Source organism: Patiria miniata, unplaced genomic scaffold (genome assembly GCF_015706575.1).
Source record: "Patiria miniata isolate m_02_andy unplaced genomic scaffold, ASM1570657v1 HiC_scaffold_16, whole genome shotgun sequence".
NCBI lineage: Eukaryota > Metazoa > Echinodermata > Asteroidea > Valvatida > Asterinidae > Patiria > Patiria miniata.
This window is the reverse complement of record NW_024037054.1, coordinates 16,809,656-16,827,718: the sequence shown is the minus strand read 5'-3', so window position 1 is coordinate 16,827,718 and position 18,063 is coordinate 16,809,656. Positions and strand designations below refer to the sequence as shown.

The 18,063-nt window shown below is 41.0% G+C and overlaps 1 protein-coding gene across 1 annotated transcript in view; it reads left to right on the top strand.

The window, feature by feature from the left end:
• The window catches only part of LOC119723142 (receptor-type tyrosine-protein phosphatase delta-like), a 62,335-nt gene that overhangs the window by 37,287 nt on the left and 6,985 nt on the right, over positions 1-18,063 (top strand). The window contains exons 24-42 of the mRNA XM_038193691.1: positions 607-676; positions 1,430-1,536; positions 2,765-2,978; positions 3,866-3,959; positions 5,327-5,561; positions 6,112-6,151; positions 6,440-6,548; positions 7,620-7,675; positions 8,440-8,687; positions 10,248-10,335; positions 10,985-11,061; positions 11,206-11,242; positions 12,073-12,170; positions 13,109-13,231; positions 14,254-14,408; positions 15,417-15,552; positions 15,863-16,012; positions 16,825-16,924; positions 17,861-17,937. Of these exons, the coding sequence (XP_038049619.1) occupies positions 607-676; positions 1,430-1,536; positions 2,765-2,978; positions 3,866-3,959; positions 5,327-5,561; positions 6,112-6,151; positions 6,440-6,548; positions 7,620-7,675; positions 8,440-8,687; positions 10,248-10,335; positions 10,985-11,061; positions 11,206-11,242; positions 12,073-12,170; positions 13,109-13,231; positions 14,254-14,408; positions 15,417-15,552; positions 15,863-16,012; positions 16,825-16,924; positions 17,861-17,937 (2,214 nt within the window). The remainder of the gene's footprint in view (positions 1-606; positions 677-1,429; positions 1,537-2,764; positions 2,979-3,865; positions 3,960-5,326; positions 5,562-6,111; positions 6,152-6,439; positions 6,549-7,619; positions 7,676-8,439; positions 8,688-10,247; positions 10,336-10,984; positions 11,062-11,205; positions 11,243-12,072; positions 12,171-13,108; positions 13,232-14,253; positions 14,409-15,416; positions 15,553-15,862; positions 16,013-16,824; positions 16,925-17,860; positions 17,938-18,063) is intronic.

The following is an 18,063-nucleotide window of genomic DNA, read 5'->3' as shown; positions in this document are numbered from 1 at the left end:
GACCTATGGAAGCCGGCAAAAAGGGTGATATTTGTTAATTAACAACTCGTGAAGGAGGCTTTTATGCAATTGTTTACTGCACACCGTAATGGATAGGAACCTCATTAATATTCGTTAGGCTTGAAAAGATTGAGAGATATTGCGCAAGCCAGTGTTACAATTTTCAAAATTGCACGTAGCGAGGCCTATTTTTCCAATTTCAACGGAAAGTAATGAACATATCACAAATGGTCTCCCAAACGGGAGAAATTAATTTTCAAAGATTTCACCCGCCAACGCGAACATGTCTGTGTACTTGTAGTTTCATTCAAAATAAAGGGTTACATAACCTTTAGAAATTGCCCTTCGCATCCATATGGCTGGTCACTTCAGGGTTTTTAAACCCTGAAGTGACTGTGTTCACATAAAGAACTGCAGTGTCGCCCTACCTTCAGAAGTGTTTTACAATGCTGCAGTTGCTAAATGATGACTAAAATATACACAGTGTAAATATTAAGATGACCTCCTTTTATTGGACCCTATCTGCACTTCTTAACAGATAATTACATGGTAGAACTACAAACAAATATCAATCTGAACCGCATTCGGTCTTTTACACCATTCCAGATACGGGCAAAAAACGGTGCGGGATATGGAGAATGGACTGAAATTATCACTAGCAGAACGGCGCAAGGGGGTAAGTAGATTTACCTTAACAGCCCAAGAGGGTAGGTACATTTGTCCCAACAGCAAAAGGGAGTAAGTAGACTTACCTAAACAGCCCAAGGGGGTATGTAGGTACATTTGTCCCAACAGCAAAAGGGACTTAGTAGATTTACATATATAGCCCAAGGGGGCAGGTACATTTTTGGCCCAACAGCAAAAGGGAGTAAGTAGACTTACCGAAAAAGCCCAAGGGGGCAGGTACATTTGTCCCAACAGCAAAAGCGAGTTAGTAGATTTACATATACAGCCCTAGGGCGTTGGTACATTTTTATCCCATCAGCAAAAGGGAGTATGTTTACCTATACAGCCCAAGGGGGCAGGTACATTTGTCCCAATAGCAAAAAGGAGTAAGTAGATTTACCTGAACAGCCCAAGGGGGTAGGTACATTTGTCCCAACAGCAAAAAGAAGTAAGTAGATTTACCTAAACAGACCAAGGGGGTAGGTACATTTGTCCCAACAGCAAAAGGGAGTACGTACATTTACCTCAAAAACCCAATAGAGATACTGAAGACGTGGCAATCAGTTCTTAAAATTTTACAAGTTTAAATTGATGGCTTTGAGTTTTATAATTTTCCAAGGGTTAAGGGGATTTAATCCTCTGTGAGCTTATACAATCATGGCTTCAAACATAAAGAAAAACATTTAAATTTTAAATTTTTCTTGAGAAAGTGGATACAAAGTTCTTTTTTTTTTAACCAAATTTGTGGTTCAATTTTTTTCAGCACCAGAGATGCCCGCCAATGTGAATGTGAGAGAACGGACTGAAACTACTATCACCATCGATTGGAATGAACCCCAAAATCCCAATGGCGTCTTGACAGGATACAAAGTAATTAGTTCAATGTTTGGTTTGTTGGAAATATGCTCCCTTTCTTGGTCAAGGAGAGACATTTTCTGTGCGAGCGATTCAAAGCTGAAAGTCTTGCTTGACCGAAGTGATTAAAAAGTAGATGTTGACAAACACATTATTTTTGCACAAAGATTCAGATTAATTCCCTTTTTAGGGGGGCGGGGAAAGTTAAGATATCTTATTTCAACCATGGCTTTATTCACAAAGTTTTCTAATTGTACGTACATGTATTTCTTGGTACCATACGTAAACAGAAAAGGTTGAATGCTGAACTGCAGGCATGATCTGATACATCGTTCCCTCTGGAGACATGCACACAATAGGGAACAAATGATTGTATACGTCTCCACAGGGCAATTTCTACAGATGAATACGTCTCCACAAGGTTTTCACGAAATAGATATATGGATTTTACTCAATAGGAATGTCCAAGGTGTGTTGATCCGTCACAAATGGTAGAGTTTTAGAAAAGGGATGAAGTCCAAATTTCAGCCAAGGAAATTAATTCTGGTTAAAATAAGAGCATTTTGAAACTGTACTTTCAAACTCCAAAACTTTAGTACACGAGAACAAAGAAATGTCTCCACAAGGATACAAATTTCAGTATGCGTGTTTTAATGTGCTGGTGCAGACTGTTGCCTCCGGTATCCTGATCCCTATTGCAAAAAAAAATGTATTTTGCTTAACCCTAACCCTGCCAGACGCAACACAGTCCATCAGGTGGGAAAGTCCAGTGCACTACCAACACCAGTGCATCAACGGCCGCTTCTGAGACATTACGAGAGCTAGTCCCATTGAACAATGCCACAGTTGTATCCTGCTGCATTCAGTGACCACAGACTCTGAGGCAGTTTTGCCTTGAGACTTCTTGCCTGATGGATCTTGCTTCACTGGGCAGACTTGTCACTAAGACAAATGTTACATGTTGCTGCGCTTGGCAGGGTTTCTAGCCAAAATACCCTGGAGGGTTAGGGTTGAGCCAGTTTCAAAATTATAAAATCGTTGAAATCAACGTCAGTCACAAAAGTCATCAAACAAGTCAGTCAAAACTCATCCCGCAGTCTGATATCATGTCACGAGCTAATGAAATATGCTGTGACAAAAGGCAGTCCTTTGCTATTTTTCATTCGCTGTTACTTGCGACTTGACGTGTGGCTGATGACAATAAGCACACATCTGACTGACGCCATTTTTTCTGTCCTAACAGATCGAACACAGAATTGTGGACCGTCCGTTTGGGTCCTCGTCCAGTGACACCCCAGTGTCTGAATCCTACAGAGTGATCACAATCAGCCGAGATGTTACAGAACACCAGATAGGAAACCTGGAAGCCGCTACAGGATACGAAGTACGACTGGCAGCCAAGACGGTGGAATTCGGAGACTATGTTACCCTACGGCGTGTTTATACTATGATTCCAGGTAAGAGATTGTCGCTAGACTCTAGGAGAACAAGACTACTCCAGGCTAGTAAGGCTTGTTCCAGAGCACATAAAATTCTGCTCAATTTATTCAAAATGGCTATCCACTGGAGGTTTTTTTTCGTGCATCTGGTCTACACAGTGGGCCAGATTTAGCCCATTCATTGGCGTTACAAATAATCCTATACAATAGCACTGCCCAGCTCACAAGTGACAGTCAGTCGGTGAGTCAGTCAGCGATTTGGTACAAAGTCTGTCAGTCAGTGATTTGGTAGAAAGACTAGACTGGCTGTCACAGACCACCAAAAAACAACCAAATATAGTACAGACTTGGACTTTAACCATGAGTGTGACGAAAGTTCTTGATTGGGGAGTGCCATGGCCTTGTGGTTAAGGGCATTGAATCCATGGTCTGCGGGTAAATCTGCAAGTAAATCTGCGGGTTGTGGGTTCGAGTCCAGCCTGGGGTTATGGTGCGTGTGCCCTTGGGCAAGGCACTTCATCACTCATTGCTTCTCACCACCAAGGACTAAATGGGTACCTGTGAGGGCAGAGATAGTTATTGTGATTGAATTAGCTTCCTTGCGCCTAACAGGCAGCATCGAGCTGTATACTCCCCAGAGAGCTGAGATGGTATTTGGAATGTTTAATTGGCCCAACGATCAGGGGTAATAATAATACCGTAAGCGCTGTGATTTAGTTTACTAATAAGAGCGTTCTTAAATGCCGATTATTATTATTATTATTATTAGATTTCTATACTAAGAAAATTTAGTTAAAATTGTTGAAAAGTGTTTTACATCCTTTTGGTGGAAATCATCACTTCTTCCTTTATGGAATATTTTTCTGTGAAAAAAAAACGATGTTGTTTTGTTTGTTTCATTTCAGCTATTAACAAGCCAACGATGACAGATCCCCCGTCCCTCGGCGAGGACAACACAGTCACATTACAACTGAAGCCCGTATCTTCTCCATACATCAGGTAAGTATGCATACTTTCTGCGCAGTGTACATGCAATTAAGCAAAACTTCTTGGGGGAGGGGTGATACATGGGCGGGGGAAAGAACAGTAGATTTGTTTTTATGACCAATATGAGGGCTCCAGTGGGGGGAGATGGGAGGCATGTGTTCATTGGTTTGCTGAATATGGCGCGATGTACGCAGGAATAATTCGTTTCTGAATGTGCCGAATCTGAAGCGCTGTTTTTTGCAAGAATGTCGGGTGACGTCAGCAAAGCCTTCAAATATCCCTCTCAGTAGCCTCCCCAACTCTCCCCTTTGTAACCATGGGCTTTATTCATGAGTTGGCCATTTTTGTCGAGTTCCCTGAACGTATGTCATTAAGTCTTAACTGTTCAATATGATGTCTTTTTTCTTAGTCAGGCTTTAAACATTAGGGATTTTTTAATTACAAATTAAAAAATTTTCATTGAAGCCGACTGGAATTACTTAGGAATTAACTTGCTTTCATTTCTCTTCTCAAGTTCCAAAAATTAAGATTTAACCTAACTTTCTATTCAATTTGGCCGACTCGTGAATAAGGCCCATTGAGGGGGTACTTGTGCACGGAGTTAATACCATAAAGTAAATATCACATAGATTTTACCAAGAAAAGTTGCTCAGTTCTGTAAAGTGCATAGAAGTTGTTTTAAGTATCCCCTAGAATTTTCTGATACGAAGAAATCTTGGGAATTTGGGATATTAGCTTTCAAATGTTTTGTGACTTAAGCTTGAGCCGAATTTTTTAACATCAGCAACAAAGGTCTTAGGCTATGTCTTAATGTAGTGCTGCAGCCGAACCGCCGAATCGAACTAAAAATAGCCGAACATTGCCTACCGAACCGAACCGAACCAAACTGGTCAGTTTGGAAGTTCGACTTTTTTTTTTTGTAGCGATAGAAATAATGCTAATGCTTGCAATGAAAGGACAAGGGCATGCTTGCAATGAAAGTGCATGGATGATTGAATTTTACCGTGTTAACAAGTCACTTCATTCATCTTCATTGTTTGGGGGGCTAATCTCCATGATTGTCCGTCTTCGGTGCGCATAATCTGTACAATGTAGCATTGCTGTAGATGATGGCGTTGAGAAATAAACATCGAAAAAAATTCAAAAATCCGAACCGCAACCGAACCGAACCTGGATGATCAGTTTCAACACTATCTTAATATCCTGTCTACTGGAGCTATTGTCTAGATCTTCATTAATTACAACTACGTGGGACCAAGCCAATAGACAGCTGTAGCTCTTGCTCGTTTTGGACACGACCATATGCTCAATTCACTGTCTATTTAAAAGTAGCGCATTGCTATAGCAACAGAGATAAAACCCACTCATTTCTCACGCAGCGTGTATCAAGTCACGGTTGCCAAAAGCACCGCCGTCGGTAAACGTGACGCCAAACGTCCCGGCAGTTACAAGCAGTCCCCCAACAACTACATCGCGGGGGAATTCAACAAGACCGACCTTCCTTCGACGTTCAAAGTGGGCGACAACAAAACATACGGCGGATACCACAACGCGGCGCTGCAACCGGGCACAACGTACGCTATCCAGTTCTGTGGGGTCGGCAAAACGCAACAGGTAACAGATTTTAACTCAAAATTCCCACAATTTTGTTGGTTTTGAATATTTTCAAATCCTTAGCTGTACTTTCCTCAATCCTTACAGTCCGACGAAACCTTTTGGCAGATTTTGCGGGATTTGGTTTATGTAATAATAATAATTTAATATTTACAGCATGCCTGTTATTGTCACAGTATACACTCGAACAAGGTATAAACAAAACGAGAAAACACTACATGTTGAAAAGGATAATTTCACGAATTACGGGGAACGTTTTGCAAGTAAAAATAAATTTTCAAAAATTGAAGTTGAATATAAAAAGAAAATCAAGTGTATAAAACAAGTTGTCTGAGAAAAAATGTAAGGCGCACACAAAAACGTGAAAACACTTTTGAAAAACGATTAAATTTCACTGGCTATGGGACTGTCTTGCTGATATTAAAACAAATTATATATTGAATGTGAATAAATGAAAATCAAGCGTTTAAAACAAAATGAACACTGACTGTCAGAAATACTGATTATTGAGGTAACCATGTCTTTTTTCTTGCAATTTTTTATTTGTCAGGATACTCAGTCCAGTTGCAGTGAGGAAAGCAGTGTCACTAGTGAGTAGTGTTTCATTTTGTCCTATAAAATAATCTAAAATATAATTGGATTTGAAAGCTTTTTGATTTCCGCCATCTTGAACGACTGAATTACGTTCAACAGGTTTGAAGCCGCTGCTGAACTTCTGCTGCTTTTTTGTCCACTGCAATGAAAATTAGACACGGCAGAAGTTTGACGTTTGAAGCGGGCCTAAGCACCATGACATTGGGCCTAGGTATTGAAATGATGTTTTCAAAAGATTCACAGACAACATCATGCTAATTGTATTTTTTTGTTCAATCCAACAGCTAATCCTATAAACACTGGTCCAGGAATAGAAGTGATCCTTGCTGCGGTCATAGCCGTCCTGGTATTGGTTGCCGTAGTCTTGGTCGTCATGGTGGTCATTCGTAAAAGGTACCACCACAATTTCTGAATAGACTTCTTCAATTTCTTGGACTTTTTGCCATTCCATTTTGTCCAAACACTCAGATCAAACACTTTTCTCGGACGCAGAAAAGGACTTGACCACGAGACTGTGCCACCAATATGATATAGAACACTCATCAGATTTGCAGATTTCTTCAAACATTTTTGGCTTGTCTTTTTTTTTCACATCCTGGACAAAAATGTCACTTTTTGTTGTGCAATAAGCCATTTGCGAGTAACCTATACCCTTTGGGATTTACATTTCAATAACATCTGGTACACTGACTTGCTCAGAATGCTTGGCACATTTTAACTTTGAATTCTCCAGACCAAAGACACTGTTGCTAATCACATGATTTGGGGCAAGCTCTTGCATAGTTATGTAAGAGACGCTCGGCATCAATACATCGCTCACAATGGGTGAGAATGGCACAAAGACACCAGACCATGCCAGAGCTGGGTGTTGCTAGCATAAGGCTTGCCCTGAATCACGTGATGTAGTAACAGTCTCTTTGGTTGGGAGAATGCAAAGTTAAAATGTGCAAAGCATTGGATTAAGTCAGCGTTCCAGATTTTATTCAAATTTAACTTGCAAATGGCTTATTGTTATTGTAAAAGTACGTGAAGAAAACAGATTCTTTTTTGTTGGGGGAGGGTCTTTTAGACAAAATCAAGAAAGTAAGTTTATCTATTGAAAACTCTGTTTTCAATTCAAGGCATACACACTTGATAATGTTGTTTAACCCTAACTGCCCTGAATCCTTCAAAATCCTCTTTGCCAAAGTGGAGGAATTTGGATGATTCAGGTTACATGGCAAAAGTGCGTTACTGATTTTGTAGTATGCACTTTGTCAAGGTCTTGGGCCAGACCTTGTGTTGTTTTTGCTCAGCCATGCATAAAAATAGGCCTGGATTGTGCTTGAAATGGTCACCCCTCCATGGGCCATATTCAAGAAATAATGGAGGATTTTGCAGGATTGAGGCTACATCCTAGCAAAAAGGCCTAGGGAGTTAGGGTTTTATTGAATTGATAATCAACTCCATTTTTCTGTCTTTAAGGCGGCAGTCGACAAAGTCAACCCAGGGAACCAATGGAATGGTGCTGGCAGACATGGGTAAGGTTCTTGCACGAAACAATCCTGTTCGTCTTATATTCCACAAAAGATTTAGCCACAAGCGTTTTCAGAAAGTTTCTGAATCCATTTACCAAAGACTATATGCACCGTTGAGGAGGTACTGTTAAACAAAGTCCGTAATGCTGTCTGTTGTCCGTGATCTCGGGACAACAGACAGCAAGAAACTGAGTACACAATCACTTGGCTTGAGGAAGTCCACAGGAGTGGATGAAAGCTTGCCCACTAATTTTCAGGTTGGTGGAAGCTTAAACTACATGTTAAAGTCCGTAATGATCAACTTTTTAGCCGGGTAAAGCAGCTCAACAATTCATCATGTCTCTCCGTTTGTTGTTTTTTTAGTGGCAAACGTCAGCATGTGCCTTTTTTGGCCATCAGTCACTTTGACCTACAGACCCTCGCATCAACTTGTGCTGTAGGTCTCCACTGACCAGTACCAGCACCCAATTAATTGCAGTCATGGAAAATTTGGTCACGAAGTCGCTCATTTCACTTGGTACTAGCACTGTACATGCTTTAAAATGCTCCATGCACCAACTGATGTTCAACAAAATAATGGGAATCCTTTTCAATTGACAGTCACGACCACGTGAGTAGTTGCGCATTATACGAACAGACTGTTACATTATGTACATGACTTATAGGCTACGGCAGGTCTACAGTTGAGCCGCAGCTTCCGAGATCATTTCGAGTTTGTTCTTGGAGTTTGAATTTTAGTACCCAGAATGATACTGTCCGTGTTTCAGAAAAGGCAGAGGCCCGCGCCAACGGGCTCCAGAACCAAGCCATGGTGGAGGAAATGGTCCGCTCTCAGCTCAGGCGCTCGGGCGGGGTGAAGGGTGAATCGACCACGCCTGTGCCACACCCGCAGAAAGAGGCAACCCCGCCCAAGAAGGCGTGGAAGCTCCACAAGGCCGTCAGCTTGCAGGACCTGCCGCAGTACGTCAAGAGGAAGAAGGCAAACGGCAACAAGGGTTTCATCAGGGACTACGCGGTAAAAAAACTTGCTGTTTTTTTCTCTCGGTTTATTTGGTTTTGGTACCAAGTCTCACTGACGGACTCACCGACTGACTGACAGACACTTGTAAGGCAGTAATTGCTATCTTACAGGGGACGAACCTGTGTTCACAGGAACAGAGTGCCCATCTCCCTTTAATTAGCAATTGGGCCAGACTGTCATGCTGCTGTGGGGGGATCGCCACACCTCCACAGCGAGTCTGTGACCTTCCCAGCATTGAATAATGCCAGGACCCAGACACCTGGGTTGACGGGTGTTATTGAGGTAAAGCGCCCTACTCAAGGGCACAACATGCATGGCCACGGCGGGGCTCGAACCCACAACCTCACGATCATGAATCCTATATGCTCTACCGCTGGACCACATGTGCCCTCTTATTGGATTTAATTTGATTTGATTTGATTTGATTTGAAATGGTTTATTAAAATAAAACGTCATTGCGGCCAAAGGCCGAATTGAGACATTCTTACAGTTAAAAATAGCTTTAAAAAATACAAATGTATAAAGTTAATCGAAACAAGAAAAATAATTGAAATTACAGTGAATGGCGTGTGAATACGAATATGAAGATTGAGGGGAAAAAAGTTATAAAATATATATATAAAGACCAAATATAAAGACCAAATATATTTAAGTGTAACCATACTATTAGCATTGGGGAGGTCTGATTTGAATGGCCATAGGGGAGGGAATTAAAAACAAGATACGTAAAAATAAAAACAAAACTAAACGTTTACTTACTATAAATAGCATAGGAATATAAAAAGGTATTAACCCTAGTATAGAAATATAAAAAGGTAGTTACCCTAGAACTTTTCAATAAAAAATACCAAAAAATGTGATTAACCCGTAGCACCAATGAATGGGCTTAACCCGTACAATTGTGTGGACTGTTACATGAAAAGGCTTCTGTTTCTGTTCCATAAACATAGAAACACCTAGAAGGTTGTCGACGTACGTTGGCACTTCTAGACTTCTAGTGATTAGCCATTCTGAATAAATTTAGAATTAAGTACACTCTGGGTTTTTTTGGGGGGTGGGGTGGGAGATGATCTATTGTCTAGCCCCCTAGGGACAATTCCTTGTGTAAACAAAATAATCGCTCCTAACTGAAATTGTAAATGTGTATTTTGATAGTAACCTTATGTAGGTCAGGATTTTAGGGGGGAAAAAAACGGAAATATAATTAAAAACCTGACATTTAATAATTTTAGTGGTTTCTCTGCGCTTACGGTTAACTTATTTTATTAGTTACCAAGGAATTGTGGTTTGCACATTTTGTGTTACCACTACAGATTTTGTGCATACTGGAATAGCATATTATTTCTGTCCTAGTTTTATTAACACACAATGGGCGGTTAAGCACACAATTCTGTGGTAAGCAGAACATTCCTGCTTAACCGTAAGCATCATAAGTTTAAACCCTTGATCAATATTAGCACCAAATTATTGTACGATCATGGAGGGCCCCAGTGATGGCCAAGGTAATTTCCGTTGTTATTGTTATGTTTTTTAAAACTGTTCATCCAATTGCAGAGTTTTCCTGACAATCAGCTGTACTCCAGCAATGTTGCCCAGAAAGACATCAATAAGAACAAGAACAGATACGCCAACATCATTCCATGTGAGTGGGCATTGTGTTTCATTGTTGGTAGTGAAATTCTTGTTATGTATAAAATATGCTTTGACCCATTAGCATTTGCATCAAACCGTATAACATTGAATGTATTCCATTGTACAGGGTGGTCCACGCACACAAAAATCGGAAGGGCATACTTCCACTACCTTGAGACTCATGATGGAGAATCTTTTTAAAAGAATTATGATCCCAAAATATCCCGATTCCGTCCAGTACTTTTTGCTGCAGAGCCTTTTTGGTGAAGCACACTTCTTTCATGTGGGTATTATTAGATAACAATCCCTCTAAAGTCAAATTCCTGGGCACGGTTTAGTAATTCATCGAGACAAAAATGACATCCACCTCACTTCACAAAATAGGTTCTAGAACAAAAACCAATTGGACCGAATCGGGCGATCTTGGTTTCATGTATGTGTAAATGTAAATCGGACTTGATAGTAGAAACATCGGGAACCTTGCTTAACTGGAACTCCGGATACCTAAATTTTTTCACCATTCCCCTTAGGTTTGATGGATTTTACTGTATTGTGATGCTGTACATATGTAAACTAAACAATCGGACTTGAGCCAATCTTTGTTTTCCTGTTCAAGGCATTCATTTCTCACATTTTTTTTTTCTTTCCGCTATTTTCAGATGACCATTCCCGTGTTGTCCTCGACCCGATAAATGACGATCCAGAGACAGACTATATCAACGCTTCCTACATCGATGTAAATATACAAATATTTTTAAATCTCGTTGAGGCACTTTTAGATAAACATGAAATTTGTCTTACCAGCTTTCTTATCCCTTCTTGTACACACATACTGGATATTTTGGTGATTTTTAATCAGTAATTGTGTCTTTTATTGCAGGGCTACAAACAGAAGTATGCCTACATTGCAACTCAAGGTAAGTTCCAGATCATCGTAATAAAATTATTTTCAAATCTTCAGTGGACAAAAGAATGCGGCATTCAATAAATGCAGTAACTTTTTGCTTTCTGTACTGTGCATAATCATTTTTTGTCGTTCGTTGAATTTTTGGGGGGTAATTTGGGTGACAGTCATTGCCAACCACATTGATAGTACCCACATATAATGGAACCTTCCAGCCTGTCAATCATTATAAGTGCACTGGCCAATTAGACCAGAATTTTGTTAGGTTACTATGGTAGCTCAGCCAAGATTGGTCACCAACCAAAGGTGGGCGGAGCTTATTGCCAAAATCTGGAACAGTCCATTCCACCATGGGGACCAAGTTTGCCAAAAAAAAAATACCCATACTAGTTCACACACGTTTATTTATGGTGTAAATCAAGGATTTTCTTTGTTCCTCTTCTCTTTTTCTTTTGTTTGTACTTTTTGCAATAGCTCTCATTGGTTTTGTACACGTTTTCCAACCAAGGAGTCCTCGATTTGGTTTCTATCCTCGATTCATCGATGATGTTTCACATGTGTGTCCTTGATTTACACCATAAACAAATGCACGCATACTTGCGGGGACACACACGAGTTGTCCTATTGTACTATGGGGACCGAAGACGCTGTGGGGACAGCAGAAAGTCCTCATAACTCGGTCCTAATTTGCCTAACAAAAAACTTCCCCATAATGCGGTGACGGCCCGCCCACAGACCGAGAAAAGCAATATGCTGAATAAGATTGTTAAAAGTCCCAAAAAAAATGCTTATCATCACTAAAATTCTTTACTTCTCTTCTTTTTTTTCATCATTTTTCTTCAGGTCCCAATAAATCCTCGACTCCAGACTTCTGGCGAATGGTCTGGCAACAGGAGGTTGCCATTATCGTCATGTTGACCAACACAGTTGAGAATGCAAAGGTGGGCTTACCTTTTTTTTTAACCTAACATTTTGGATATAATCCTTTGTAACTGTCAAGGTTGTTCCTGCGTTGACCATTTGACATGAGTTCTGTCAAAAACAAGAATAAGAATAGTGTGTTATTTAGTGCTTTATAACAAACTCTCAATGCGCTTTAATTATTACTCTTATTTTTCTGCGGCAGCTCGAGATCAGCACAATCTGATTTCTACCTTTACATGTACCCATTATACTCCTGGTTGGAGAGAGGCAATTGTAGTAAAGTGTCTTGCCCGAGAACACAAACATCATGTTCCCAGTCAGGGTTTGCACCCACCTACCATTGTGCATGGGTAGGACACTGGTACTAATTTATACTCCTGGATAGGGACCCAATTATAGTAAAGTGTCTTGCCCAAAAACACAAGCACCATGTTCACAGTCAGAGTTTGAACCCTGCATCTACCATCGTACATGGGTAGGACGCTGCAACCATTGGACCACGGTACTCTATCTTAAATAGACTCTTTTGAGCACCAAGTTAAGTGAATGATTTTTCCCTTTAGATTGTTTATTTAATTTTTAACCACAGACTTTTTGACAAAATTATGCAAATTTGAAGTTCATGAAGTCACTAAGGAAACATGGAGAAGCTGCCAGTTAAAAGATTTTGGTTTTACGATTCTTGAACTGACATGACTGATATGCCCCCCCCCCAGCACCCCAAATACCACCTTTTCAAACAACAGTGCGTTTTTTAAAAAATATATTAAGACATTTAGGATCACAAATTTATCAAAACAATATGAAAAAATTAAAAAGTTCTTATTTTTTGTTGTTGTAACTCTATGTTATAACTTTGCCTGGAAGTGCCTTGTTTTCAGTTGACAGAAAATGTCACATTTTGTGTTGAGAGGTTTTTGATTTTTTTTCTTTTTTTTGAAATTTTTGTTTAAAGAAAAAATGTATACAGTACTGGCCAGATGACCAGTTGGATTACAAGAGCATCGTCGTCAAGAAAGTCTCCGAGAGAGTAGAGCAAGATTTTACCGAGAGAGTCTTTGTCATCGCAAACATGAACGTGAGTCTTGTTTTTACCGAATTTGTGATCAGCTCTTTTTGAAACAAGACTGAAATATCTGGAAAAAATCACCCTAATTGCTTTTGTTAAAATGGCATATCAAGCAGTTTGAATTTAGAGATTCCGTTTAAAGGTCATATATAAGATTTGATTTTGCTGTGATATTCAGAAATTGATGGATTTGGGGATTAGCATCTTACAGCAAATATTGTTTCACTGACCTGTTAAAAGTTTTGTGTTCAGAGATGCTGGAAAAACCAAGAAAAATAAATGCTTTTCTTGTAGTCTGTTTCCCTAACCCTACTTCAGAGCAATATATAGACGTCTGGGAATTTTCATGTCAGGCAACCAGACTAGCTGCCCTGCACCCACTCACGGATGTGTTAAGCCCGGTTCATACTCGGCCCGAAAGCGAGAATGAACGCGAATTTGGCAAGTATTCGCGCTGCGAATTCGTAAAAGTTGAACATATTTTAACTCGGGCGAATTTCACAGTTAATGTTTCATGACGCCAAATTCGCTTCGCATTCGCATTTGCATGAAGTATGAACCGGGCTTAACAGATTGCATACAAAATGTGGACGAAAACAAATTGGTAAATTGGGGACATGATTGAAAAAAAGCCAGTTTTTTTCCAACGATGGTCGGTCAACCATTTTTGGAAATTGATACAAAAGTTCCAGGCATGCAACTTTTCCTCGGATCCCCTGATTTCCTCGTTTTTTACTTCTCATGAATGCCATTACAAATTGAAAAACACTGTACAAAGTCGTTTTTTCTTAATTCCCAGTTGCATGCCTGAAGTTCATTGATGCAAAAGGGGTCAGGGCAACAGAACAACTAACAATATCAAAAATAAAAAAATAAAAATACAATGCAGAAATAAAACAGTTTTATTTATAATTCTAAATATTAAATTATTCATGCCTTCTTATGTGTGGGGCTATCCGGAAGTATGAAATTTTGGTTCAAGATTAGTTTGTATAAAGAAGACGAACAATTCTTAACTTTGTTCTCTTCAGTTTGAGGAAGACTTACCGCGGGAGGTCAAGCAGTTCCACTACACGTCCTGGCCTGACATGGGCCTACCGGACTCCCCCGCCCCTCTCATGAATTTCATCCACGAGGTCAAGCAGGTAGAAGAGAGTGGCATGGGACCGATGGTCGTCCACTGCAGGTAATATCCTCTAAACGATCCAACCTCATCCCCATGGCATTCAAGCAGTGCGCCCCCACTGGTTCCTCTAGACCTATCCTGCAACCACAATTTCAACACTTTTAACTCTAACCTTCCCAAATCCTCCAAAATTCTCTTTGCAAAATGGAGGATTTTGCAGGATTGAGGCAAAAAGGTGTTGCTGATTTCGGAGGATGCACCTTGTGAAGGTCTTGGGCCGGACCTTGTGTTGTTTATGCTCAGGCGTGCATAAATGTAGGCCTATATTATACTTGAAATCCTCCGCACTGCTCCAGAATGTCACTGGCTCTGCCTTAACATATTGACAGTGATTGCTGGAGGATTTTGCAGGATTGAGGCAGTGGTTACCCCTCCAAGCATCACATTCAAGAAATAATGGAGGATTTTTTGCAGGATTGAGGCTGTATGCTATCTTTACATTGAGGCAGGCGGAGGATTTTGCAGGATTGAGGTTACATCCTAGCACAATACCTAGGGAGTTAGTTTAATAATACCGACATTACACACCGCTTGCACACAGGTCGTACACGATCACTCCATGCTCCTTTGACCTATACTGAACTAAAATCCCATAGCATCTGCAGATGGTCAGGATTTTCAACCTTCTGATTCTTGCAGCACATGAAAACTGAAACATCTGAACGAAACAGTTTAGGCACTGAACTTTCAGAAAGATGCCACTATATGTTTGATGTTTTGTCAGATATTTCAACTTTGGAAAAGGTCACAGAATTTGAATCGTTTAAATGCTTAGGGCGTATAGCATTGGACACTAAAGGGTTCATGAGGGATTAAAAGGACATTGCTGCTGAAATTAGTTTCATTAGAAACAAAGTAGTTGTGTGTACCACCAAATCCGTGCCAACCAGTTCACACCTGTGGTGTGTTCCGCAAACAGTAAAGTCGCCATGAAGAATCGTCTACTCTTTATACAACCAATCTATTGTGTAATAATGAGATCTTTATTATTGGTCGTCATTGACACAGTGCTGGTGTGGGTCGGACGGGAACCTTCATCACAGTGGACGCCATGCTGAATATGGTAGCTGAGGAGAAACAGATCAACGTCATCGACTTTGTCTACGAGATGAGAAAGAAGAGACCCAGAATGGTTCAGACTCAGGTGTGATCTAGCTCTCTTGCATGTCTAGCGTCCAGTGGGTCCACCCCTCCTGCCCCTCCTCCACCCCTCCCTCCTTCACCCCTCCTCCAACCCCCCCCCCCAACCCCCCGCCATCTAGTCAATTTTACAATAGTCAGTCAGTCATCAATCCCTTTTAATTATGGCCTCCCCTTATTGCAAGAATCACCTTTCCATGGTAAGCTCTTCGTGGCGCACCGAGTTTTGAATACCTCCTTTTTCATGAGGAAGTTCCCTCTATTTTAACCGAAGTCAGACTCAAAATCAGTATTTTAATTCTTGCCGTCTTCAGGAACAGTACATGTTCATCTTTGAGGTGCTACTGGAGACATTACTGTGTGGCGACACCGTCATGAATCTCTCCACGTTCCCTGCTCAGTACGCAGCTCTGGGAGACTGCAACCCGCTCACTGGCAGCTCCTACGTGGAGGAACACTTCAGAGTGAGTAGCTGAAACATGCCAATGTCCAATTTTGTTGGAAAAGAGTTATCCTTACATATGGTGTGTCCCAATTCAACCCCGAGGAGTCTAACTGATAATTTGAGCTCTACCTAAGTTGTGGGCTTTCAAAACATCCTAAAAAATAGACCTCAATAATTAACAGATGTAAGTTTTGGGTGTAATTTTTGAGTTTTGAATTAGAAGCTTCTAGCACTATTTATGTATTCAAATCCAACACAAAATTTTTGAAATATCAAATTTAGTGTAGATTTTAGCAAGTGGTTTTTGTGTGTGTGCGGAATGCAGTTTTCTATCGTTTAACAGGAAAATCATGAACAAAAATTGTTCAACTGACGAGCATAGATAATATCAGCACAATATAAGCACATACATGTATGAGACTTGAATGTTTTTGAGAAGAAGATTAATAGATTTTTTAGTATTTGAGTGGAGCAGTGAAGTGAGTGTAGTTATAATTTTCTCCTTGATGGATCCATAAAACCATGGTCTGCTGGGGTGGTTTGGGGCAGTACAGGGAGTAACAGGCAGGGCAGTTTGTGGCGGTACAGGGAGTAACAGGCAGAGCAGTTTGGGGCAGTACAGTGAGTAACAGGCAAGGCAGTTTGGGGTAGTACAGGGAGTAACAGGCAGGGCAGTTTGGGGCAGTACAGGGAGTAACAGGCAGGGCAGTTTTGGGCAGTACAGGGAGTAACAGGCAGGGCAGTTTGGGGCAATACAAGGAGTAGCAGACAGGGCAGTTTGAGGCAGTACAGGGACTAATATGGGTTAATGGACTCTAAACTCTTGGCCAGGTCTTAGACACGATGTCGGTGGCACCGGGCGATGATAACTGCTTCGGCGGAAGGAACGAGATGAACCAGGATAAGAATCTATACCAGGACTGCATCCCTCGTGAGTATTACAATAATAAAGTTGTCCGGTGCAAGTACTGAAAGGGGGCGCTATTTATCCTATGCAAAAATGTTTTACCTCACAATTTTTATGACTCGGGCCATGTCAGAATCACTTTGCCACGGCCGGCATTAAAACATAAGTCTATGGGAAGTGGTTGCAGCCACTAGCCTTTAGCATCCATAGATGAGCGTGTTATTTCTAGCCATAGGTAAGGGACCGTGACCATTCAGCCCTGGTATGAAAAGGGCCCCCCGGTACCTCGTCCGGTCCAAAGCCAGTCCGGTCTTCAGCCCAGTCTCGTCCGGTACATGGTCCTGTCTGACCAGAAGTTTTGAAGTCAGTCAGGCGCATCAATTTATTGCCCTTCAGAGAACGTCCAGAGCAGAACAATAGCAGACTTACTGGATTAAAGATAAAATCCTTCCATAACGCCTAGGTAATTTACGGTCCCATTGTGCGCGAAACCGCATGGCAGGGGTTTTGATCTGTGCCGACGAAAGTGTTCTATTGTTTCGCGCTGAGAGATGAAAACCACAAGCGGGTTTCTTCTGGGATATATAACATGTGTCAATACTTGCAAACAATAGACCCCAGGATAGAGGAGTTCCTGATTAGCAACCGGACCAGCTCCTGGGCCGGTAGCTGGGACGGTACGAGAGGACTTCTTGGGAGGGGACAAGCTTACTGGGGGCCCTTTTCATACCGGAGCTGAATGGTCACGGGCCCGAAGTGATTCGAAATACTGTCATGAATGTTCATGCAAACTACTTTTTTAATTGCACACAGGAGAACATATGTCTTGTAATTTCTCACGTAATGAAGAACTTTTGAATCAAAATCCGAAGCCGAAACCGTGTAGCAGGTCAAGGCACAGACTTTTTTTTGTTTTGTGGCGATATTATTCAAACTGATGAAATAATTTTCCTGCTACAGTTGACAAGAGCCGTCCCTACCTCATGTCTCCAGGCGAGGAGGGCAGTACAAACTACATCAATGCGTCTTTCATCGATGTGAGTATTGAGCATGGTTACCCATTCCATACCACACGATAATTAGACTGCCACACATCTTGCACAATTTTTAAACTCATTCCTCATCTGGCTCATTTTTATAATTCTAATCCTAAATGAAACTAT